This window comes from Dermacentor albipictus, chromosome 2 (genome assembly GCF_038994185.2).
Source record: "Dermacentor albipictus isolate Rhodes 1998 colony chromosome 2, USDA_Dalb.pri_finalv2, whole genome shotgun sequence".
Classification (NCBI taxonomy): domain Eukaryota; kingdom Metazoa; phylum Arthropoda; class Arachnida; order Ixodida; family Ixodidae; genus Dermacentor; species Dermacentor albipictus.
This window is the reverse complement of record NC_091822.1, coordinates 131,516,499-131,542,540: the sequence shown is the minus strand read 5'-3', so window position 1 is coordinate 131,542,540 and position 26,042 is coordinate 131,516,499. Positions and strand designations below refer to the sequence as shown.

The 26,042-nt window shown below is 47.9% G+C and overlaps 1 protein-coding gene across 3 annotated transcripts; it reads left to right on the top strand.

The window, feature by feature from the left end:
- Positions 1–15,977: 15,977 nt before the first annotated feature.
- On the top strand, positions 15,978–25,508 carry LOC135912521 (serine/threonine-protein phosphatase Pgam5, mitochondrial-like). 3 transcript variants are annotated; one of them, XM_065444974.1, is made up of 5 exons: positions 15,978–16,239; positions 18,166–18,344; positions 20,513–20,727; positions 23,056–23,186; positions 25,171–25,508. In XM_065444974.1, the coding sequence occupies exons 1-5, from the start codon at positions 16,088–16,090 to the stop codon at positions 25,319–25,321; spliced, it is 828 nt and encodes a 275-aa protein (XP_065301046.1). In that variant the 5' UTR covers positions 15,978–16,087; the 3' UTR covers positions 25,322–25,508. The 3 variants fall into 3 exon arrangements, with proteins under 3 accessions (XP_065301046.1, XP_065301045.1, XP_065301047.1); XM_065444973.1 differs by having other exon boundaries at positions 23,056–23,268; XM_065444975.1 differs by lacking the exon at positions 23,056–23,186.
- Positions 25,509–26,042: the final 534 nt, after the last annotated feature.

The window sequence follows — 26,042 nt, the reverse complement described above, 5'->3', positions numbered from 1 at the left end:
GTCCAAGTGTCGCCGCTGAATTCCTTTCCCGGAATCAACAGTGACCATTCTGGACCCCAGTTGATCTCGCACTACTCCTGGTATCCACCTGCGACGACTTGTTCGGAAATCGCGCATCCAGACTGGGTCACCTGCCTGAACTGGAGACCCTCCAACTCGTGGTTGGATTTCTGGTGACCTTTCATCGGGAGCGATACAGTCCAGCTTTGTTCTTATTTGGTACCCCAATAAGAGTTCCGCCGGCGACTTTCCATCCTTGACGGGCGTTCGGCGATATCGACATAAAACCCGCGCTATGCGTATTTTGAGGTCTATTCCGGGGTTCTTCTTTAGTCCTTCCTTGAGCGTACGCACAGCTCGTTCGGCTAACCCATTCGACTGTGGATGATAAGGGGCTGTTGTGAGTTGTTGCACATTGTTCCGTGCCAGAAACTCACGAAAAACTTTGCCCACAAATTGTGGTCCGTTATCAGAAACAAATGTTTTTGGAAGGCCGAACCGTGCAAATATTGATCTTAGCGCGTTGGCCGTGGTTTGCGAAGTCGCAGTTTTCATTGGAATGGCTTCCATCCATTTCGTTTCCGAGTCGACGACGACTAAGACCATTTGTCCGTCCAACGGGCCTGCGAAATCTGCGTGCAGCCGGCTCCACCTTTCCCCAGTGGCTGGCCAGGCCAAAGGTATCTGTGCTGGTGGCATCGCTGAAGCCTGCGCACATGTGGAACATGAGTTCACCAGTCGCTCTATGTCGGAATCCAGTCCCGGATACCAAAACAACGTTCTCGCTGTGGTTTTCATGGCTGTCATGCCGGGGTGTGTCTCGTGCAAAAGACGCAACACACGCTTTGCCGCCGCCAGGGGTAGAACAATGCGATGTCCCCAGTACACCAAATTATGGCTGACTGTAAGCTCTGTCCTTCTGTTGAAGTACGGCCGGAGATGCTCATGGCCCTGCGGAAGATATGCCGGCCATCCCTGGGAAATCCATTTTTTAACCTGCAGAAGGCTGGTGTCCCGATTAGTCAGATGTTCAACCTCGCGGGCGCAAAGCGCTGTTTCCTCAAGAGAGTGGGCATACAAAACGTACTCGTCGGCAGCACAGTCCCGCGGCTCCTCCATTACTGGCAAAGGCAACCGACTGAGGGCATCAGCATTGGAATGGTCGCTGCCCTTCCGGTACTGCAATGTGTAGTTGTAGTTGCCAAGAAACAAGGCCCAACGCTGTATTCTTGCGGCCGCCATCGGTGGTATGGCTTTACCTGGATTGAATAAACCAATAAGAGGCTTGTGGTCTGTTACTAAGACGAACTGATGTCCGTACAGGTAGTCTTTAAACCGGGCGACGCCAAATACCAGTGCCAAAGCTTCTTTTTCTAACTGCGAGTAATTGCGCTCGCTCTTGGTAAGTGTCCTGGACCGGAATCCGATGGGGTAGTCAACACCATTCACGCGGTGCGACAAAACGGCTCCAATGCCTACTGGTGATGCATCACACTCCAGCCGCAGTGGCTTATCCGGGTCGAAGTGAGCCAAAAACTTGGAAGCCACAATTGCCTGCTTAACTTGCTGAAATGCTTTCTCCTGTTCCTGGCTCCATTGCCACTTGACTCCTTTGGATAAGAGAGCATGTAGCGGAGCTAGCATGGTGGCCAGATTGGGCAGGAACTTGCCATAGTAATTTATGAGACCGAGAAAAGCTTTCAGCTCACTCACCGAGGTGGGCTTTGGGGCTTCAACAACGGCTTTGATATTGTCGTCCTTCGGTCGCAGACCCTTCGCGTCGATACGATGACCGAGAAATGACTTCGTCTTGCCGAAACTTGCACTTTCCCTTGTTCAGTCGGAGACCATACTCCCGCAGCCGCTGCAGCACGGCTTTGAGCCTAGAGGAATCATGTTTTTTCTCGGCGATGATAATGTCATCCAGGTACACATGTACTCCAGGAATATCCCCCAGCAGTCCGTCCATTCGCCTTTGGAATATGGCTGGAGCAGAACTTACGCCAAACGGTAATCTGTTAAAACAAAAGAGACCCTTCTGGGTGTTGAGGACTGTTATCTTCTTTGCTTCCTCATCCAATGGCAACTGGTTGTAGGCTTGACGCAAATCCAAGGTCGTGAATACTTCGCCACCGTTTAACCTAGCAAAAATGTCGTCCACTCGAGGCAACGGGTATTGTTCTACCACAGTGGCCGCATTCACAGTCATACGGAAGTCTCCACACAGTCGGAGGGACCCATCGCCTTTCAAAACGGGTACCACAGGGGTTGCCCATTCAGCGGTTTTTACCGGCATCAAAACGCCTTCCGCGACCAGCTGATCCAATGACTCAGACATCTTATCTCTGAGAGCACAGGGTACAGTACGGGCCTTAAAGAACCGTGGACACGCGTTTTCTTTCAATTGAAATGTGACCGGTGGTCCTTTGCACAGGCCGAGTCCCGGAGCAAACACGTCGGCATATTCGTCAAGCAGCTGTTGCAGACCTGTGCTGGCAGCCTGTATTCCAGCCGGTTGCAGATGCGCTACCACATTCGACAACATTGCCACTCCAACTTCATTAAATGCCTTGATGGTGTCTCTGCCGCACAAAGATGGTCCGGAGCGGTCGACCACTATGACAGTACCAGGAATATCTTTCCCGTCGCACGTAGCGGTCATGCTAAGCTGGCCGACAACTGGAAGTTCTCCCAAGAGACAAGAGAGCTTGAGCTGTGAACTCTCCAACGGAGGCCAGAGCCGCTTGTACTTGCGGAACACCGTTACGGAAATGACGCTTACAGGTGACCCCGTGTCCACCAACATAGTGAGCGGAACGTTATTCCAACTGATGTCCTTGTATATAGGCCTAACCTTGCGGATACTGGCTGCGTGATGGAGAACCGCTGTAATCGTGTGCAAGGCGTCGTTGTCGTCCGAGCTTGTGTCCTCTCCGGCTGCCATGGCGTACGAACCCTGGCGCCGTTGTCTTGCTGGATAAGATCCCTGCCGACGGTCACCATTTGTGCTAGACAGGCACATCCGACGTAGATGTCCTCGTTTTCCACACCGGTGGCACACCGCGCGAAGGTGTTTGCACTCGTCCTCAGCATGCGATTCTCCACACCTTCCACACACGTCGCGTTGTTCCGGCTTGGGACGTCGCTTCGAGGAATGGCTCTCTTCTCGGGCAAAATGTACTTCTGAGTGCGCCGAGTTCATGCTCCTGGCATTTTCAACAGCTCTCTGTGCCGAGACAGCAAAGTCTTCAGCCTCTTCTAAGGTGAGCTTCCGTCGCGTCAGTAAATGGCGCCGAACGTCTTCATCCAGCACTCCGCAAACGATTCGATCCCTCAACATGCGCTCCAATGACGTGCCGAAGTTACACTTCTCAGCTAGGTGTCGAATGTCCGCAATGAAGTCCTGAGCAGCTTCCCCGTCTTGTTGCGAACGCATGAAGAAAGCATAACTTGCAGCGATCTCGTTGACCTCCGGAGCATAGTGATCTTCCAGATACCCGACGACTTCCTCATAGCTCAGTTCATTCACCTTTTTTGGTTGACACCGGCCCTGCACCACACGCACTGCACTGTCCGTGAGCGAAGCGATGAGCAGCGCTCGCTTCTTCGTTGGGTCCACGATGCTATGAGCCTCAAAGTACGCCTCCAGGCGAACGCGATACGTAGGCCACGTACCTTCTGCATCGGCAAATTCCGGTGGCCGTCCAGCACTCATGCTGACGCGGGTCTTCTCACCTAGCGACGCTAGGCCTCGTCGCCACTGATATGTCGCAATAGGCTTAAAACACTGACATCAGTCAGACATAACGCCGCAAGCACCGCAGCTTTATTGCAGCCTGCGTCCGTGTGTTCCGATGCTGACGTGTGATGATGACCATGGCAGTGCCGATGAAGGCACGATGAAGATGACGATGAAGTTGGCGATACATCAGAAGTCCGTTATTGAAACCTTTACGCTGCGGACGCATGCAACGAGAAGCGGTATAAAACGCCCTTGTGAATTTCTCGCGGGCTAGCACTCAAATATGCGGTTCGAATGCTTGTTTTGTGCTTCTCAGCTTCTGGCTACAAGGCAGCACTGGACCGCCCAAATGGGGCAGCCCCGGAAAAGCTACTAGCTCTAGCCTACATATTACCTTTGCTGAACTGCAGGCGGCAGTGTGGATATTTCAACGGGAGCGCCTCAGCAAGTCCTGATCGGGAAGAGCAATATCATAGAGGCAATATTAAGCAGACTGGGCTTCCCCCAGTACCCGCAGTACACAAACGAAGACTTAAGAGGAAGCTTTAGCTCTGACCCAACTCTGACGCGGCCTATTCAAATACATGTAAAACGCAAAAACGTTTTTGTGAGATAATCCCTGGGCCAATTTTAATTAAATTTGTAGCATTTGAGAGAGAAAGTTAAAATCTAGTGACTGTTAGAAGCGGAATTTCAATTTAGGTCCTGTATTTTGTTAAAAAGATTCTCAAAAATACGAAAGCTTGAAAAAAAGAGAAGGACGAAGTATGCAAATTCATAGCTCTGTATCAAGAATAGATATCGCGGTTCTGCAAACGGCATCCATTAGATCACTGAAAGCGGACAAATTCGGTATGTCATATTATATCTTACATGAATTTGTTACGTCGTGTACAAGGGTTCTGCAAAAGCTGTATTTCCATATTACTGAATTTTTTGAGATTCATGTGTAACATATCAATATTATCCGCTTTAGATGTACTATTAGATGCAATTCGCAGAATTGTGTTATCATTTTTCGTTGCTGAGTTACAGAGTTGTAAGCTTGATAGTTTCGTTTTTTGAAAATGTTCGAATCTCGCCAATTTTTAATAAAAAAATTACGACCTAAATCAAAAATTTGAAACCAACAGTCACTAGATTTTAAGTTTTTCTTTTAAATGCTACAAACCTCGTCAAACTTGGTGCAGTGGTTGCCGAGAAAAACGAATTCTGCTTTTACATGTATTTAGAAAGGAGCGCCCGAGCTAAAGCTCCCTCTAAACGGACCTACCAAATGAAGTGCGGGCGAACATAGCAGTTGCTCCCATCCTCAAAAGGATGAGCCCCCAGTACCGTCAAGGCCGCCGACAAGCGCGAGTCCAGGATCTACAAATACAGTATGCAAATAATTCCGAAGTGGTCTTCACCGATCCGCATGCTGTGGGAAAAAAACAGATACGCACTAACAGCAGTAGGTAACGACATCGAAGCTGGTCTCGTAACCTGCTCAACTGCAACCACACACTCGCCGGACACAGCACAGGCGATGACGATCGCCCTGGCTTTCCGTGCCCAAGAGATGTTAGGCTCACGCTCGGTAGTAATCACAGACTTTCAGGTAGCATACCGGATCTTTATGATGGGGAGAGCCCCACGCTGCATTCAGAAAATATAAGATAGCCCACCAGCACAAGTTGATTATGTGCCCGGGCCGTGAGGGCCTGGCAGGTAACGAAAGAGGGGATAGCGCAGCCATAGAGAAAGAAATTCAGCTAGAGGGGACACTAGCAGGGTTGCCAGGTCCAAAATGTGAAATGTAGCCAAAAAATCTCGGAAAGTAGCCAGAAAAGTAGCCAACTTTGGCCACATAGAGAAATGTAGCCAAAAAAGTAGCCACGCTATGGAAAAACGTTGCATTTTCATTTATTATGCAACTCTGAAGACATTATCACAGCCAACACTTAAAGTTGCTTTTAGTAAATGTAGGAACATACAAAAAATATTATGAAACGTGTATAAATGACTACAGCTAAGAGCGCTTTGATCAGCATGTAATATGATTAGAATATTATCACCAATCAGAATCACAGTGTAAATGAGTTAATCTTGGCGCACATTTCTCGAAGAAGGTCAAAGATCGAGGCATCCTCGAGCGATCGCTTTCGCGATTATTTACGTGCGATTTTGCATCTTGGCATCGGACGCGTCGCAGGCCGTTTGTTACGCTCTGCAAAGTGAGATGCCGAGTCGCGCGAAATCTGGCAAAAGTGATCGTATTCCAGAATACAGCTGCATATTTTCAAGCTGGGAACACATAAATGGACCGACTACGCCGAGAGCGCGCCGGCCAGACCGGCCGCTGACATGCTGGTAGCATGTTTACGTTTATCCCGTGACCAGCTGTCCAAGTGTTCGATTTTGCAAACTTCGGGCAGCTTCGGGGTGTCTTAGGATCACACCTCACGTTGCCTTCACATCAGGACCGGCACTAGCTGGCTGCCGTCCGGCTGCCAGCGGGCTGCCAGAACTCCGAAAATCGAAGAAGCCCTATGTGTGGAAGGTGGAAGGCCTGACGCAGAACGTCAATGCGAAGATGGAACACGCTGTAACGTCACCAGTGCGAAATCCTTTGCATGAAATGAAAGCGCCAGAGTCAGATTGACAATGATGATGGACCAGCTTGAAATTATTTGAAGTGTCGTTGTTGCGAGTAGGCCTAAATATTTGCTAATGTTGCTGCATAATATGAGCTACACAAGTTTCTATCAAGTCAAGCTATTTCAAAAGTAGCGAAAAAAGTAGCCAAGTAGCCAAGGCATTTTTTTCCCCGCCAACAGCCTCAAAAAGTAGCCAATTTGGCGCAAAGTAGCCAAATCTGGCAACCCTGGACACTAGGCGAAAACTGGCAACAGGAAACACGTCACGCCTAGTGCTAATCCCATCCGTTAGTTGACGTGAGTGTCGGAATAAGGAATGTGAAATGAACTTACAGACAACGGTTTATTTTTTTTTAAATTCTTTCCCGCTAAAACTAAAAAAGTTCTGCGTGTGTAACTGAACTTATACATTGCGACTTATTTTTCTTACGTCTCCTAGCAACAAGCTAACGGCACGCAATGCATGCGTCATGCGCCAGATGCATGCCAGATGCATGCGTCATGCGCCAGACACAACACTTAGAATCGAGCGAGACCGGCTGCGCATGTGAAGTTCGCCTGTTCAGCGAACCGTCTCTTTTGGATGTAGCGCGCAGGGCTACATCAAAAACGTTGGATGAATGCAAAAAAAAGCCCGGAACGATCATTTATATAGAGTGAAATAAACATTTCCTCATTTGTAAGGCGTCTTGCGTCTCGCCATCATCATCAGCCTATTTTATGTCCACTGCAGGACGAAGGCCTCTCCCTTATAGTGCTTCAGGCGGGCCACTTGAACCACTTGAGTCTTCCGCGTCCGGCGATTATGGGCGGTCAGTTTTGCGATGACGTAGTTGACGTCACCTGGTCGGCTGAGTATCACGCATGGACCGCTGTACGTTGAGACGAACTTGAGATACAAGCCTTTCTTCCGTTGAGGTGTCCACATTAACACGTGATCGCCAGAAGCGAAAGTGACATGTATATGCCGGGCGTCACAGCGTGCCGTGGTTGAAACTTGCGAAGACGGTGTTTTTAAGCGAGCGAGCCGACGCGCTTCTTCGGCAGGACACATTGTCTCCGGAATGGATGTGTCTTCGTTCAGTGGCAATGGCAAAATTGTGTCCAAGAACGTTTGGGGACTGCGAACGTACAACAGATAGAAAGGCGCATACCCGGTTACTTCATGCTTGGCTGTATTGTATGCGTATACGTGACAATGGGCAGCACGGCATCCCCATTCCTGTGATCAGCTGAGGCGTACAGTCACAACATGTTGGTAAGCATACGATTCGTGCGTTCGGTGCGGCCATTTTTTTGTCGGTGGCACGGCGTTGAATGGCGATAAGTAAAACCGCAAAGGCGCAGCAGTTCTTCAACAACGTCGGCGGTCGATTGCCGTCCACGGTCACTTACAACAACACGTGTAGCGCCGTGACGCGGGCTGACAGAATGAAGCAGAAAGGCACGACACATCGCTGTCGGTATAGCAGAGGTAAGCGCCGCAATCTCAGTTGTGCGCGTCAAGTATATAGTCGACGCCCACAATAATCCAGCGACGGCCGGTAGAGCTCTTGGGAAGGGGGCCGAGCAAATCGATACCAACTTTTTCAAATGGTAAGGCAGGTGGCTTCACTGGTTGCAAAAAGCCTGCAGGAGGCGTCTCCGACTTCTTATGACATTGACAACCTGGGCAACTTGCAATGCACTGTCTTGTGCTCTTCCATAGCTTCGGCCAATAATAGCGCTGGCGTAATCGATGAAGCGTGCGAGCAAAGCCAAGGTGACCCGATGTAATATCATGCATGGCGCGAAGGATAGCAGCATGCAGCCGTTTGGGAACGACTATGAGCAAGGAAGCGCCTTCGGCAGAGTAATTCTTTTTGTAAAGCAAGCCGTTGTATACACAGCGTGAAGGGCGTTGTCTCACCTGACGTGCGGGCAGCCTCCAGTAGAGGTATGAGTGTAGGATCACGACGTTGTTCACGTTTAAAGGTGCTGAGGTCAGGAAACTCGGTAATGCTGCCAAGATCGTCGTCGAAGTCGGCATCGTTAGCGGTGGAGTGTGGCGACGGGAGATGAGACAAGCAGACGGCATCGGTATGACACCGACCGCTCTTGTAGTCGACAGAAAAGGTATATTCTTGAAGGCGTAACGCCCAACGTGCCAGCCGTCCAGAAGGATCCCGCAGTCCAACAAGCCAGCAGAGGGAATGATAATCCGTCACTATCTTGAAATGGCGACCCGGCAGATATGGCCGAAACTTCTGGATGGCGAAGACTACTGGCAGACTTTCCAGTTCAGTGACAGTGTAATTTCGCTCTGCTCTCGTGAGTGTCCGACTTGCGTACGCAACGACGTGCTGGCGCCCATGATGAAGTTGAACGAGGATGGCGCCAACGCTCACACCGCTAGCGTCAGTGTTCAGCTCAGTCAATGCCTCGGGATCGAAATGGCGCGCAAGACAGGCCCAGAAGTTAGTAGATACTTCAGCTGAGGGAACGCGTCCTCGCACCCTGTAGTCCATACGTATAGAGATTGTCTTTGTGAAGGAGGCACGTGAGTGGGTGAGCAAGTTTGGCGAAGTTCCTAATAAACCGGCGGAATTACAACACAGGCCAAGAAAACTACGGAGGTCTTTCGCTGTCTTCGGTTGGCTAAAATACCGCGCTGCAGCAGTCTTTTCAGGGTCAGGTCGAATACCATCTTTGTCGACGAGAAAACCGAACTCGAGAGTATGGCGCTCACCGAAGTGACACTTCTCTGAGTTTAAAACCAGTCCAGCGTGTTGTATGCGGTCCAGTACGACGCCAAGGCGCTGATTGTGCTCCTCAAGTGTTTTGCCAAAAATGATTACATAGCCGAGGTAGCAGATGCAGATCTCCCATTTCGATCCGCGCAGCACTGTGTCCATAAACCTTTCAAAAGTTGCTCGCGCATTGCATAAACCGAAAGGCATTAAATAAACTCGAAGAGACCGCCTGGAGTCACAAAGGCAGTTTTCTCTTTATCTGTCGGGTGCATCGGTATTTGCCAGTATCCCGATAGTAAGTCAACAGAGGAGAAGTAGGAGGCTGCATGAAGGCAATCGATAGCATCGTCGATGCGTGGCAGAGGGTATACGTCCTTCTTTGTGGCTGAGGTTGAAGTCTTCGATAATCAACACAGAATCTCCAAGAATTGTCCTTTTTCTTAACTAATATCACTGGAGCTGCCCAGGGACTGCAAAGACAACGCCTTTCCGCAGCATTTCTTGAACTTCATCATCATCATCATCATCATCATCATCATCATCATCATCATCATCATCATCATCATCATCAGCCTAGTTACGCCCACTGCAGGGCAAAGGCCTCTCCCATACTTCTCCAACTACCCCGGTCATGTACTAATTGTGGCCATGTTGTCCCTGCAAACGTCTTAATGTCATCCGCCCACCTAACTTTCTGCCGCCCCCTGCTACGCTTCCCTTCCCTTGGAATCCAGTCCGTAACCCTTAATGACCATCGGTTATCTCCCCTCCTCATTACATGTCCGGCCCATGTCCATTTCTTTTTCTTTATTTCAACTAAGATGTCGTTTACCCGCGTTTGTTGCCTCACCCAATCTGCTCTTTTCTTATCCCTTAACGTTACACCCATCATTCTTCTTTCCATAGCTCGTTGCGTCGTCCTCAATTTCAGCAGAACCCTTTTCGTAAGCCTCCAGGTTTCTGCCCCATATGTGAATACTGGTAACACACAGCAGTTATATACTTTCCTCTTGAGGGATAGTGGCAACCTGCTGTTCATGATTTGAGAATGCCTGCCAAACGCACCCCAGCCCATTCTTATTCTTCTGGTTATTTCAGTCTCATGATCCGGATCCGTGGTCACTACCTGCCCTAAGTAGATGTATTCCCTTACCACTTCCAGTGCTTCGCTACCTATCGTAAACTGCTGTTCTCTTCCGAGACTGTTAAACAATACTTTAGTTTTCTGCAGATTAATTTTCAGACCCACCCTTCTGCTTTTCCTCTCCAGGTCAGTGAGCATGCATTGCAATTGGTCTCCTGAGTTACTAAGCAAGGCAATATCATCAGCGAATCGCAAGTTGCTAAGGTATTCTCCATCAACTTTTATCCCCCATTCTTCCCACTCCAGGTCTCTGAATACCTCCTGTAAACATGCGGTGAATAGCATTGGAGAGATCGTATCTCCCTGTCTGACGCCTTTCTTTATTGGGATTTTGTTGCTTTCTTTGTGGAGGACTACGGTGGCTGTCGAGCCGCTATAGATATCTTCCAGTATTTTTACATATGGCTCTTCTACACCCTGATTCCGTAATGCCTCCATGACTGCTGAGGTTTCGACTGAATCAAACGCTTTCTCGTAATCAATGAAAGCTATATATAAGGGTTGGTTATATACTGCACATTTTTCTATCAGCTGATTGATAGTGTGAATATGGTCTATTGTTGAGTAGCCTTTACGGAATCCTGCCTGGTCCTTTGGTTGACAGAAGTCTAAGGTGTTCCTGATTCTATTTGCGATTACCTTAGTAAATACTTTGTAGGCGACGGACAGTAAGCTGATCGGTCTATAATTTTTCAAGTCTTTGGCGTCCCCTTTCTTATGGATTAGGATTATTTTAGCGTTCTTCCAAGATTGCGGTACGCTCGAGGTTATGAGGCATTGCGTATACAGGGTGGCCAGTTTCTCTAGAACAATCTGACCAGCATCCTTCAACAAATCTGCTGTTACCTGATCCTCCCCAGCTGCCTTCCCCCTTTGCATAGCTCCTAAGGCTTTCTTTACTTCTTCTGGCGTTACCTGCGGGATTTCGAATTCCTCTAGGCTATTTTCGCTTCCACGATCGTCGTGGGTGCCACTGGTACTATATAAATCTCTGTAGAACTCCTCAGCCACTTGAACTATCTCATCCATATTAGTAACGATATAGCCGGCTTTGTCTCTCAACGCACACATCTGATTCTTGCCTATTCCTAGTTTCTTCTTCACTGTTTTTAGGCTTCCTCCGTTCCTGAGAGCCTGTTCAATTCTGTCCATATTATAGTTCCTGATGTCCGCTCAGCGATTACTTTCCGTTCTGCGGGAGAGACGCGGTACGGAATCTGGCGAATAGGCATCGTTTGGCTCGTGTTTAAGCGGTGTTGCGTTCGCGAGCCGGAAAGCGCAATTGGACGCTCATCTCGCGCGAAATCGAATACTGGCGTACGAGCACCTTTTGCAAATCTTTCCGCTCTGAAGAGGATAGCGATTTGTTCGTCATGCGGTAGAGAATTGCATAGAGTAGTCGCAATTTGCTGCCCTCGCGTCGGTAGAAGCGTCAACGGCGTCACTAAAACGGAGGCATTGTGCGTCGGCTAAGAGCATGCGAGCACAGTTGAGATTGACTTTCCAACTGCTGAGAAAATCGCACTTGTGACAACGTTCAGGTCTAATATCGATTATCTATAGCTCGTTTTCGAAAATATTTGCTTGTGTATGCATCTCTTTTTATTTGCATTTGAAGATGTTCGACTCGATTTACAATGGGCTTTATCATTTTTCTTTTTCGAAGCTATATTGTCTGCTGCGCATTTTACTATCCCCTACCTTCAGTTTTCTATTTTGAATAAAGTAAACACTACTCCTTACTATTCAAACTGGATTCAGTTTCTTTAATTTATTTTGTAAAATGCTTACTTGAGAGTGACAGCATCGGGCGATGTGCTGTCCCCCACAGCCTATCTTGACATAAGATAAAGTTCAGTGTCGCTCAGGGAAAACCTGGAAAACTAGGGGAATTTGAAAATGTCAACTTGGTAGACAACCTGCAGCTTCTGCTGCGCGGGAGCTCAGCACTGCTTTGAAGTATGGCATGATGGTCGGAGCAGAATTGCTGTCGCTTATGTTGTTCGAAAGTGAAAAATGGGTGAGTTGGTACGGAATGATGGCTAAACTAAGAGCGCCAACTACTACCAGCTACTCGCAACTGAAAGTTTTATTCGAAACGTTAGTCTTTATAACCCGACATGTCGTACTTCATCAAACGTCATCAGACGTCATAAAAGCAGCAAGAAAACCGACAAAACGAGGACTATTAATCGGGGTTAGCACGCAAAAAAAAAAGGCTCATACGTGGTAAGTCGCATCTAGAAAATATGCAAGTGTCATGAAGCGCAACAGAAGCATGACTGACACACCCTGTCCCCTTTTTCTTTATTTCTTTATACCCATTTCTTTATTGGGCTTAAAAATTGAAGCCAACTGGTTCAATCTAGGCCGCGGAATTTGATGTGGATGAAATGGAAAAAATCACTCGTGTATTTATATTGAGGTGTATGTAAAAGAACCCTAGGTATAGTGAAAACTCAAAAGCCGCGTGTGCCTCATAATCATATATCGTTGTTTTGCCACTTAAAACCTCAGAACTTGCTTATATAGAAAAAAGAAGGTAGCTGTGTCTTTCGGCTTTTTTCTAGGGGTTTAAACAAAATGAAATTATATTCGAGTCTCACTTCTCCAAAAAAAAAACGCGTTATGCTTAACTCATATTTTAAATCCATTTCCAACAGTGCGTCAGCTCAACTGAGCAGCTTGTATAAGCGGCCGCTTTCAGGCATCCGGTGCACTATCATAAGGACAATAATGAAGCAGTTAAAGGAGTGGCATGCCTCACGCACACGTATAAAAGCCGAAGAAAAAAGAGTGGCCTATAGTGGTCCCATACATCCATAGAGTCACGCACAGCCTGAAAAAAGTGGCTAACCGGTGTAATGTACCGGTGGTGTTCTCCGCTCCCCAAAAGCTTGTCCAGCTAAGCCGTCGCATAACTTGCGAAAGCCAAATGCCTGGCTGTCAGAAAAAGCATGGCCAGTGTTTCGTAAAGTGTGCCACAAACGTCGTATATGAAATTCCTCTGTCGTACGGGAAATCCTACGTTGGACAGACGGGGCGTTGTGTCAACGACCGACTTAGGGAACATGCAAAAGGTATAAAGAATAATGAAGGTGAGCGACTTGTGGATCACTGCAGGGCTTGCACCGATTGTTTTCCACGGTTCCGCGATGCGAGGGTTTTGGGTAGAGGCAGGCATCAGACATCCGTGAAACATTGGAAGCATTCTACATCAAGAAAGCGGGTCCAAACTGTGTTAGTGATACATCGGTTTTTCTTTACGAGGCTGAGCTGAAGTTTCTATCGCGCCTACTCTGATAAAACCTTGTACTCCATGTTGCCTTGTACGCATGCGCGGTGTTTTGGAGGGCTATATATGTCGAGTGCTTTCACCCTCATTAAATAGTTGAAGCAGCGCCTGTGGTGTCGTCATCTTTCTTGTGTGTGTTGTTTTTTGGCGCAAAATCTTTTCAGTATGCCAGGTCACCAACTAGCCCAGCAGTTAACTCTTCTAAAGTATAAATACATGCATATTTGCTTTGTTCGTTGAAGGAGATAACTGTGCTGCAACATGCACCACCCAGTTTTAATGGGATGAAAATATGGTCAGGCTGTCCCAAAAAAACATAAGCCATTCGACTCTGTGAAAGTGATTGGCCAGTGGAGCTGTTTAGCACACGACACGGAGGTGACACATAATTTTGAACAAAGGTATGAACTCATTTATTGTTTTGATGGGTGGTCGTCGTCACGAAAGGTACGCACACACATTTGTTATCTTGATAGGTGGTCATTATTTTACTTTCAACTGCAATAACATTCTTTGATAATATCAAATCGATGCGCGTGTGCCGCTGGGTGGTCGGTTGGGTCGGATCGGTGTGGCAGCGCAAGGGATATGTCTTCAGTACGGAACGCGTAAACCACTCCTTTTTGATACCGACACATCCACATTGAAATCACTAACAACGACAACAGGGGTACTGTCATCGCAGCTAATTCACGCAAAGTGAGTAGCCATGAACCTTACGGGACTATGAGTCATTGCATTTTTTGCTTGCTTCCGGGGGTATGAGCCACTGCTAATGGGGGGTATGAGCCATTGCTCACGGGGGTACGAGCCATTGATGATGACAGTTTTCGACATGCTGTTCTGCATGTTGTACACGTGACTAGAAAGAGTTTAAGCACTGTTCGCTTCACTTTACTGTGTGCTTGCAGCCTCTGCCCTATGTATACGGGGCTAGGAGCCATTGCCTTTTTTGCTTGCTTACGGGAACATGAATGCTTACGGGGTATGAGCCATTGATGATGATAGTTTTTGTTCACAGAGAACAAAAATGCGCGGAATCCTAGCCTTATATAGCTTCGCTGTAAAAAAAAAAAAATCCTTGCGTGAATCGAGTTAGCAGATTCACAGGCTGCCCCGAAACGGGGCGTTTATATTGACTGAAAGCTATAGGTATGCATGTTAAGCAAAAATTATCAAGGCCCGTGCATTAATTCGCTCCGGAACTGGTGGGTCCCTGCGCAACAGCTTCGACTCGCCAGTAGCAGAATCATTCGGAACAGTCCTCACTTGCATCGGACACGCCCTTGAGAATTCAAAGTGCTGCTATGCGTTACATTCGAACAGGAACGACTATTCGATCATATCTAACAGTGAATTCAGGAAACGCATACGATGTGAATAGCTAACAGCATTCGATGAGACTTCTATGTTTCTACTTCATTTCACATGCTGGCACATTGAAGAAGATTGCCAGACAAGCCAGGGAGATTACATTGTTTTTCCCAGTCGCCCCGATTCAGTCCGAGTATACTTAGGTATACCTCTCTCTTTACACTGTGGTTCATATTAGCGTCCAATCATTGACGTGATTGCCTCTCTCGTAGGACTCATTGGTACACCTGGGGCCGGTTCCATCTAGAGTTTACTAGAATTGTAGTACACTCTATTTCCGTCCGTGACAAGGTTCCTGCCAGAGGCCGTCGGTCGAAGCTACCGTGCGCGTTCCCATGATTCGAACACGGCACCACCACGAAGAAAGGCAGGGTGGTGCGACGTTTGTTACTGCAAACGCGCTTATTCCAGTCGAGAGTTATCATTCAGTATATTTTATATATATTCATTCATTATTTCACTATGTTCGTTTATACTGCAAGCAAAGAGGACATACACAAAGAACAATGATATTAACAAAAAATTGAAATATGCGGACGCGAACTTTCATTGATGTAAATGTTTGTGTTGATGCTAAATGTTACAATAATGCAGATACTATTAGTTACGTTGTGTAGGTGCCGTGTTTTCGTTGCGTATACAGGGTGGTATATGTTGACGTCATTCATGCGATGACATTGCCTGTGTTGAAGCAATCCCTGCAAATAGAAAGCGCAATCTAATAGACAAATACGTCTTTCCTTTCGTCCACGAATGCACCAGCTTGTAGTAAACCGACAGGAAGGAAATGTGCTGGTCACAGTCACTTCAAGTTCCGCCTAATTGTGTTATTGGATGCCTTTCGTTGTAAGAAGAAAAATTAACGTCTTCATCCGTTGTTTTGTCATAAGGTGCCTGTGTTAATGTTTAAGAAATAGAAAAGAAATGCTATTTATCTCTCTTGAACCGACGCTCTGTTACGCAAATTTAGTTTTTGTAATAAAAACACTTAAAACCGCCTGCGTTTTGCCAATCCCCCGTAGAGGGTATGAGCCAGTGTTAGGATGCTACATTAAGAACAAGGTGCCTGTGTTAGCTGTGGACGGTGATCTTGAGGCCTTTGGTGACCACGTAGTTGTTGGAAAGTTTCCTAGGCTCCTCTTCGCGTGTGAACGCAACGAAATGCTCGGACACATCACCAAGGCCGTGGGCATCCTATGCGGCAGCGTGGCCGCTGTGTCGCTATACCGCGAAGAAGCCAGGAAGCGGCAAGTGCACGCTTCGTGGACGACCAATTTCCAGCCCTCTGCTCAGTGGGACTTCAACTGGGACAGGTAGGCAGGTCGCTGCATGGTCCGTGTGCCCCGTCAGGTACTCGTTAGACAAGGCGTGACATACTATATTAAAAGCCCTCTACTACCACACGCTACCGCCGCTAGTCTGTGGAAACGTGTATCAGTGGTAGCCGGGAAGTGGCACACCGGCAACGTGCCCCTCCCGAAACTTATTCTGTGTTGGTATGCGACTTTCCCAGCCCCCTGCCCCTTCGTCCCCTGCCACGCTTATTGGCCATGACATGCGTCATGTCACGCATGATGATGATTATTATTTATTAGTATCCCTTCGAAACGAGGCGGTGACAAATAGTCGCCTAGCCTGCTTGAGCTAATCAAGTAACCAACACAGATGTTTATTAGCACAGATGTTAAGTGGCGAGCGCACGCCGCTTCAAGGAAGACGCGAGGTCATCAGAGGCAACGCCTGGACAACGAGGAGGTGGAAGAGACGATGTCGTCACCAGTGACGTGCAGTACGTGCGGCATCGATCGGTGCTCGTCCGACAGTCGGGCGCCTATTGTGGGACTGTCCCGGTCTCGCGATAGTAAGATACAAACGCAAGAGACGCGTCTTCACCTCGCTGAAGGCAGGGCCGCTCGATGCAAAAGCACTGTGCATAGAGCGCCCGTGCTGGAGGCATGGGCCACGCCATCCCCTCAGGCCGACGCCCGGCGAACTATCAACTCATCATGGGAGCCTGCGCGCGAGGCTGGCTTGACCCCATCTGCAGGCTATGAACGTGTAGTTGGTTATTTATTTCATTTCTCTCTCTCTCTTTCCACATATATATATATATATATATATATATATATATATATATATATATATATATATATATATATATATATATATATATATATATATATATATATATATATATATATATATATATATATATATATATATATAAACGAGAAGAAAGGGGGTTAACCAAGGGGCCCGATATTTATTAGTCATATAATGAGAAGCCAACAAACACTGACACCAAGTACAACATAGGGGAAATTGCATGTGCTTAATAAATGAAATAAAGTAATGATTAATTAATGGAAATTAAAGTGGATGAAAAAACAACTTGCCGCAGGTGGGAACCGAACCCACAACCTTCGCATGTCGCGTGCGGTGCTCTACCAATTGAGCTACTGCGGCGGTGTTTCCCCATCGACTTTCTTGGGTATTTATGTGTACTAGTAGAACCCTGGGAGTGTTATCCATCCACTTTAATTTCCATTAATTAATCATTACTTTATTTCATTTATTAAGCACATGCAATTTCCCCTATGTTGTACTTGGTGTCAGTGTTTGTTGACTTCTCATTATATGACTATATATATATATATATATATATATATATATATATATATATATATATATATATATATATATATATATGTGTGTGTGTGTGTGTGTGTGTGTGTGTTTATTTTATTATCCCTACCATTGACCCTCACCCCTACTTAGGCCACTGAGTCATCCGTTTCATTAAAGTTCATGCTCTCTCTTCTTGCACTATATGAAGCGGCCAGCAGTGGTCGAACAAGGGTTGTCTCTGGAGCCGACGTAGAGTTGACATGTCTCTGCAGCCAACATTTAGACAATAGGGATTATACAGTCTTGGGATTGTCACCCTGGCGAACGAATACAAGTCTCCATTGCCGAAACGTTAGCTCCAGAGACGCTGTTGACCACCGTGCATCACTTCAAGTCCACGTCTTTCCGTGAACCTGTGCTGATTGTGTGCACTATTCTGCCAGAAACTCGCGGACCTCTTTGCCGAGCTCTGCGGCCAGCTCGAGCAAACGCGTGGCATAACGCACGTGGATTGTTCCATGGCCACAGACAGACAGAATGATTCTTTTCTAGACGTGAGCCTCTTAAAATTTTGTAACTGGATAGCTTTTGCTTTTTTATTCTTTTTGCAGGCGGGACCCCGAGTCTTGCGCAAAGCCTCCGGCTGACTCCTCAGAAGAAGAGAAGCGTCGTTATGACGAAGAAGTGCAGAAAGCAAAGGCGACCGCAACGCGCTATTTGTACCTAATTCGACATGGGGACTTCACATTTTACGAGGAGCCGGACACCTATCGCACGCTTACAGAACTTGGTAAGCTGTTTCTTCAGGAACGTTCTCGCTGAACGTTGTTCTTACCAGCGTCGAGAAAAAAAAAAGAAGAAAAGTGACGCATAAAGGGGATCAGAACAGCGCTTTTCTAACGAGCTCCATTATGCAATTAAACACTCAGTTCGTGCATAATTTTTTTTAGCCAACCAATGAGGGCTAAGCGCAAAGCGCAAGGTAACTCGACGTCCGGTATTCCTACTTCTCAATAGAAAATTTGCCATCGGTTTCGCGCATCTGTCGCCACCGTAATGACGAGAAGTAGCAGTCACGTTAAACCGCATTCGCTGGCAGCATATTTTGTCCGAATCGACACCAAGTTTTCTTTCCTTTTTTTCCCCCCGAGGACAGTAACAGAGTGGGCTTCCTTACCGAGTCTTCCACGTGTTTTCTAAGCGCAGCCTCGTTCTACTGTACTCATTCTCGATTCCTTTTCGTTGTTCACGGCGCTTGAACATGTACTGGTCTGCAGCGTGCAATTGTTCATCTATACCCAATTGATCACTCAGTAACATAGGTGGTGAGAAAAACTATCATCTTGGCAAAAGATTTGCCTCGCCGCGTTAATTCAGCAGGAATTTTATCACTTCTTGAAACGATGTAACTTCTTTGCAAGCAGGAAAGTATAGGTGAAACATACTTTCAATATCGACAAACGTTTGCACCATATCGAGAAGCCATATCGGACTATCATCCCAAATGTCCTGCATTTTTCTTTTGCCATCAAAGAGAGAGAGAGAGAGAAATGACTGCAAGTCTCCCTGCACGATTGTATATAGAGGCAGGACTGCATTGCATACACAAACGTGGGCATGCCTCCCCTCTTTGACCGAGAATTAAGCACCCTTCACAAATTACACCGCGCGTTGGCGGCGGCAGCTATAGGTGAACCACGCATTTGTGTAATTCGAACACTCGTTATAAAAGAAACAACACATATAGGGCAAATAAAAGGTGATTTATCGCTATGTGCATACATCAGTGTCATGCAGCTAGCCGATATGCAATATACAATGGACAGCTCATCGATGGCATGCACCCGCAAAAGAATCGAAGAAGTTCGACTCACTACGTTACAGCATATCGACCATAGCATGCGCCCGTGTCGGACCCCGAGGCCTGCAGTCTCTTTCGTGGATGCAGTCCCGCGCTCTGCGAAGTGCGTGCAGCGTGGATTACACTTAGCCGGTGTGGTCAAGCGGCCGACTTGGTCGCCATCGCTCGCGTTAAGAACTACGAGCTGACGCCGCGATAAGGCCGTGTATGTCGCATACGCGCTCCATGCACTCGTAACCAATATATCCATGTCCAGCAGCTATGTGAACCTCAAGATGGCGCATTCAGTCCTCAGCTGACCGCTCGGCCACTCACACGAGCGGTCGCGTTCACCAGTGACGGTGCCGCACTTCGAAGCGTGTGTACATTGTCGTTCATCGAGCGGCTGTGGTGCATGAGTCTTGCCCCGGACAAAAGATAACGCACATGTGCAGAGGATTCTCACACTCAATGTCATTCGCGTGCATAATGTCTACGGTCGACCTAACTGACCCTCCGAAGTTGGGCCATATCACCAAACAAAACCTTTTATTGGTTCAAAAGCGTTGCTGTCTAAAACCGCCATGACTAGAGGTCATCCCGCCTTTGTATCTGCTGACTGGTTACCTCCACTGTGTTCCCACCTGGATCTGTCAACGAACCCACACAGCTCTTTTTTGGCGTTTGCTAATGAGATTAAGATTACCAAGCCCAGGGGGTGCTATGTATTCCGGACACTGTCCAATTCGCTATCTTGTCAGCTGTGACTGACTCACGTGGATGCCAAGCCTTGTCCTATAGGGTGTAATACGTTAAGCATGGATGCATTAGGCAATATGGCAGAAAGTGCCCACATTAGCAACGGCACTTCCCCCCCCCCCCTCTTATTTTAAATGGACCACGAATGTAACTAGACAGGTGCCATTTGGCCATCTGACGTGACAAGTTCGCCGTGCTCGTCCGATATTAAAGGAAACACGGCGACGCCAACGTAGGGCACTCGCCAGCGAAGTGATTTCTGTCCATAGAATCCCGGAGTGCCTACCACGCCCGTCGGTTAATGCGCGTCCGGGTCAAGCAATATGGTTGCACGCTGTTCTGTGGTCAAATGCGTGCAGGCCGCAAGCAGGCGGACCTGACCGGCCAGCGGCTCAAGCAGCTGGGCATCCCTTTCTGCCAGCTGACCCACTCGACCATGGCGCGCGCAGTCGAAACGGCCGCGCTCATCCACCGGCACCTGCCACAGCTCCCGCTCTTCCAGTGCGAGCTCATCCGCGAAGGGGAGCCCATGCCTCCTGAGCCCCCGTTTGGAATATGGAAGCCGCAGTCCAAGGTACTACATGTCGCACACCAGGGCGACGCAGGAATTCCCTAAATATGTGTGAACTCTTTGATCTATTCAGATACGGCATCTACTGGTCATCATTTAACGACCGATTACATTTGGGGTATGTCTTAGAGTACCGCTTGCTGTTGGTGTTCAGCAGTAATGATTGTGTTAAAGAATACGCTGCATTAACAGAACGGGGCGAATCGCCGATCAAGTCCGCAGACCAGAGTCACGCGGCTGAGCTTTAATGAATCCCACCCCTAGAAGCTCGAGTGAGGCGGGATTACTGAGCCAGGTCATGATGTTCCAGTCTAAATGTCCATTAAACCATCTGCGACATTCTTTAAACACATCTTAATTAAGCACGCGCATGGCCTGCAGTATGCCGTGACGACCATTCTTCACGGAAATGACAGAACATAGGCGCCTCGGGGTTGCCACAAATTAAAAAAAGAAACCCGCGCTCCATTCCGGAATTTCTCTCTCTCTCTCTCTCTTTTTTTTTCTTTTTGCTGTGCCTTCTTCGCACCTCATGACGCCGGCAAGCACGACGTCGCCAGGGTAAAAGCCGTCAATTGGTCAGCCAACGAATGGCGATGGCTGCAACGCGACGAGAGTCAGCTGCGTATCCTGAGAAGGGTGGGCGCTCGCCCAACGTGACCCACTGATCCCTTTTTGAAGCTTCCAATTAGACGTCGTTGAGACGACGGCGATTAAGAGCGGACAATGGACGAGCCTTCCTTCTGGTGTGTTGACGCGACCCGTAACTATCGCTGCACTGCGTCGAATTAGTGAGAGTACGTCGCGGCGAAGAGAAGGTAGTGCCAATGGGAAAGGTAGGGAATTAAGCAAGCGAGAAACCGCGTCGGCAGCATAATCGTTCATCAAACGCCTATAACATTGCTGTTAGGGTATCATTAAAAAAAATTGAGTCACTTGAGTTTCCTTGCGTGATTTGAATGCGAAAGCATTAGGACTTGGCTAAGTTATCACCTTAAATTAAAGCTCCACCTTAATTCATCTTGATCTAATTTGTACCATTAATCCACTTTAATCTACTTTCATCCATCTTACTAACTTTAATCTACAATAACCAAATTTTGGGAGTGGGTTACGGAGTCCGTCCGACGCCGTGGATGTGCACTGTGGAATTTCGCCGTGCGAACCGCAGCAAGTCCAGCGCCGGGAACGTGACTTCATCACTTGGTCGCGTGGGTTTTGATACCACATCGGATGATAAAAACGGACGCCGGATTTTGCGCTTCGTGAGGCACATAATGCTTTCGCATAAAAAAAAAAAAACCTTGCGTCTCTATGTTTGTTGTAGAGCACAGTAGTACAAAGGTGCCACTGCATAACTGCGATCCTTGAATGTGGTGGCCTGCCATTCCGAGTAAGCGTATACGAAAGCGATCCTGTACGCATGTAGATTGATGTGCGCATTGAAGCACAGCGAAAAATGAGAGCGAACGCGGAGTGCAGCGGGGGATGGAAAAAAATGGCTGTGGCTTAGGTTAGGCCCAGGATGCGAAGCATGCTAGCCTTTATTTTAGTTGTTGAACCACTGTTTAGCCTGGTGAACTGCTGTTGCTTGGCTATATTTGGTTCGGCTAGACGAAGAAACAACTCATGCAGGCGAGCGCACGAGCTGAGACCCGGCTATGTAGCTACGCGGCCGCAAGCGAGCGCACGAGTTGAGCCTCCGCTTTTGCAGCTGTTATGACGTCATATGGTAGCTACGCGGCCGCGCGCGGCGCAGCAAGGAAGAGCGTGGTTGTGCGGCTAGTATGCTTCGCATAAAAAGCGACAAGCGCGAGGAGGAAAGTGGAGGAGCGGGGTATGGCGAAAGCGTGAAAAGAGAAACGAAGTGCCGCGCCCGAGGGGCTTTGCGGTGACGATGGCTACGAGATGGCGCCAGAGTAGCGCGCGTCGTCTCTATGGAAACAAAGCGCTGCATGAGCGGAAGTCTGCGGCGGCTGCTGCTGTGAATCGCGCCCACGGGTCACCCACGCGCTTCCTCTCGCGTTCTCCCGATCAGCGAGACAGTAGCGCCATACTTCGCGCCGTTTGCAGCCCGCCGTACGAGACAGGTTTCCCGCACCAGCCAATATATCGCGAAAACACGTATACGACTGGGTTCAAATTTCGCATTAGGGAGTACCGTAATCGTCGGTAAATTTTTTTCTCTCCTTTAGTCTTTGTGCTGCGCTTATTTTTTCCATCGAAAACAGTCAGTCGGTTGGTCGCGTAGGTCGGTCGGTTTAGTTTAGTTTAGTCGAGAGCAGATGTCGCCCTTGAATGCAAAGGTGTGCGCGCCGGTCTGCGTTACAGTTCCTGACCGATGGCGCCCGCATAGAGGCCGGCTTCCGCAAGTACTTTCACCGCGCTTCGCCCAGCCAGAAGCAAGACTCCCACGAGATCATCGTCTGCCACGCCAACGTCATACGATACTGCATATGCAGGTGTGTCACCACGCATGCGCGACCATCATCGTTCGCACGGGATCACGTACGCGGCCCTTCGCTGCTGTGCACGAGATCGTGGGTACGATTCCCGGCTGCGTACACCGCATATAGGGACAGTGTAACGCATTACTACTCCGTTCTGATGATATTCCAATTTCTTGACGTCAAATTTACGTAACCGCCAGCTCAAACATGAGACGGTGACCCGCAGCGTTGTATGAACATCCCAACCAAAAGCTCTCCTCGCTTATGGAAGGTTGCCTTTATTTGCTTTGAAAGCAAATAACGTTTCCACCTATACATATTTTTCTTATCTAATTGGCTGACAAGAGGATATACATATATTCGGATGAGGAGGGCGGTGAAAGATCGAGTCTGCGATTGGTACGCTTCCCCTTGCCTAGCTTGCGGTGACTGGTCGAAAATCGCGACATCGTAAAGGAAGGTACAAAAATGCCGCTGAAGCGGATCCTCAGCGAAGAAGAATCGGTAGTGCGTTGTCGTATGCGCGCCAAAATCGCTTCACAAGGTCATGCCGCGGAAAAAAAAAGTATTCCAGGCACAGAAATCCATTTCTTTCCCGCAGCTCCGAGTAGCGAGTGCCAGAGCAATCATCGGGCAGCCATCTTCCTTTCCTTTCGAAGCGGTGCACTCTCCGGCTATTCCGACAAAAAAAAAAAAGTTTTTTCAGCATATTGATGCATCTTTAGGGCGAACCCGCCGCTCTGATGTGGTGAGTTCTCGCGTCATTTTTTTTTTTTTACATCGCGTGACAGACAGGCGAAGTGAGCGCAGCTCGGAAGGTTTCCATCAATGGCAGAAAGCTGAGAGCGACAAAGCATAGAATCAAAAATAATTTTTTTGCTTTTTTTGGGGGTAATCACGCGTAATTACCGTGTACACGTCATATCAGGTGGAAAGGTTTCTCAGTTTTAGTGACGTCGCGGAAGAGACAGGTGAAGTGAGGGTGGTCCGAAAAACATTTGACCAATTGTTCATAGCTAGCGGCAGGAATGGAATAGAAACAGATCGGAATAGCTCTATGTTATATTGTGCCAGATGAGGAGTGGGGAGGGCACGTTTTTCAGCGCATGATAATGAAACCAAGTTGTGAAAGTCGATCGAGCACATTCAATTGATTAATCATTAAATAAATAAATCAGACAGCAATGTTTTCATTCATTCAATCAATCAATCAATCAATCAATCAATCAATCAATCAATCAATCAATCAATCAATCAATCAATCAATCAATCAATCAATCAATCAATCAATAATTAGCCCGCCAACCAGCCAGGCAATGTTTCCATCACGATCCCTGTTGCAACTACCACTACATCAGCAGTACTTTTTCTTCATAAGAATCGATTCTGGCCGTCTGCAGTCGGCCCATGTGCATCCTATAGACTTTTTGCCACCACGAAATTTTATCTTTGCTCTCCATACAGCTTGTGGCAAGACCTCTGGCCATACAATAAGGGATATTGATGTTCCCTTTCGCTTACACAAAGCGGTGAACAAAAAGCTAGAATTTGATGCTTCTTCGATACATTGTGTCGAACACTGCACGAAGCCAAGCAAAGCGAAATACCTTCCCCTAGTTACATGCCCCTGTTCTGGTAGCTCCTTCGAAGAGGAAGGATCACATGAGCGGCTTCAGCCAATCGGATGCCCGCGTCAGCGTCTCGGTGTATCGATGGAACGAGGAAAAGAATTGCGAATTTGCGATACACTTAAAAAAAAAATTTCCAACGCCACCCTTTGATCGATAGATTAATCTAAGTTGAGATTATTAAGATAATCGCAATATTATTTAGCCCAATAGACCTTCATGGACATTTGGAGCAGGTGCTTTGAGCGGACGTTCTACGCCTTTGTAGTCTCAATAACAGATTCACTGTGTAAAGTTTTGGCACCACGCGCGCGACGCACACTGGCACCTCGGTGATCACACATTGTTCCGCCCAATCTGCACAACAGGGCCCTGCAGATCCACCCCGAAGCTTGGTCCCGCATGAGCCTGGCCAACTGCAGCATCTCGGTGGTGAAGATCGCCCCCTCGGGACGGGTGACCCTGCGCGCCCTAGGCGACCACGGCCACTTACCCGTGGCGTTCATCACGGCCGGCTAGTCTGCCTATAAGAGTGCCTCGTATATCTCACCGGCTCAGCCACCTTCAAACTTGGAGAAATTTTGTAAACACTTCAAGGTTTCAAACGCGCGACCTCATTTTCGCGGAAACCTGCTTTCTTTTTTGTTCTCCGCTGACCCTATCGTATGTGGCACCTCAATAAATTATTTCGCGATGCACTCATATCGATGTATATATAGAGAGTGTCAGTTACGCAGTAATATGCATGACGACGATAGAGCGTCCTTTGGCGTACCAAGTTTGACGGACATCTGAACGGCCTTTTTAGTTAAATATTCGTTCATGAACAGCGAGCACGTGTTCATATTTGGTGATTTTTCTACAGCGTCACGCGTACCAATGAAAATCAAGTAACCGTGGGAAGGCGAGGAGATTTCCAGACACGCACACACATGCACGCATTAGGCCGTCCGCAAACTCCAGTGGGCGCTAATGTTGTTCGAGGAGGCTCTCACACTGACGGGAACGCCGCAGTCAAAACAGACGACACAGGCTCGTGATGGGAACGCCGAGGGAGCAAGCGAAGGTAAAGCTTCGTATTCGTGAGTGGTAAGCAACTCGAAGGATATGATAATGGTTGGATCCTAGATTATTGGCGTGGTTGTATACGCGAGAAGAGAGAAGCGAGAGATGATGACTATTCCAGCCTAAATGGAAACATTATCGAAAACTTATCGAACGAGTAGCGCAATTTTACGTT

Coding starts and splice junctions, on each gene's coding strand:
- LOC135912521 (XM_065444973.1), top strand. CDS start 16,088: ATGCTCGGACACATCACCAAGGCCGTGGGCATCCTATGCGGCAGCGTG. Junction 20,728..23,055: donor TATGGAAGCCGCAGTCCAAG/GTACTACATGTC, acceptor TCTGCGTTACAG/TTCCTGACCGATGGCGCCCG. Junction 23,269..25,170: donor TGCTGTGCACGAGATCGTGG/GTACGATTCCCG, acceptor TCTGCACAACAG/GGCCCTGCAGATCCACCCCG.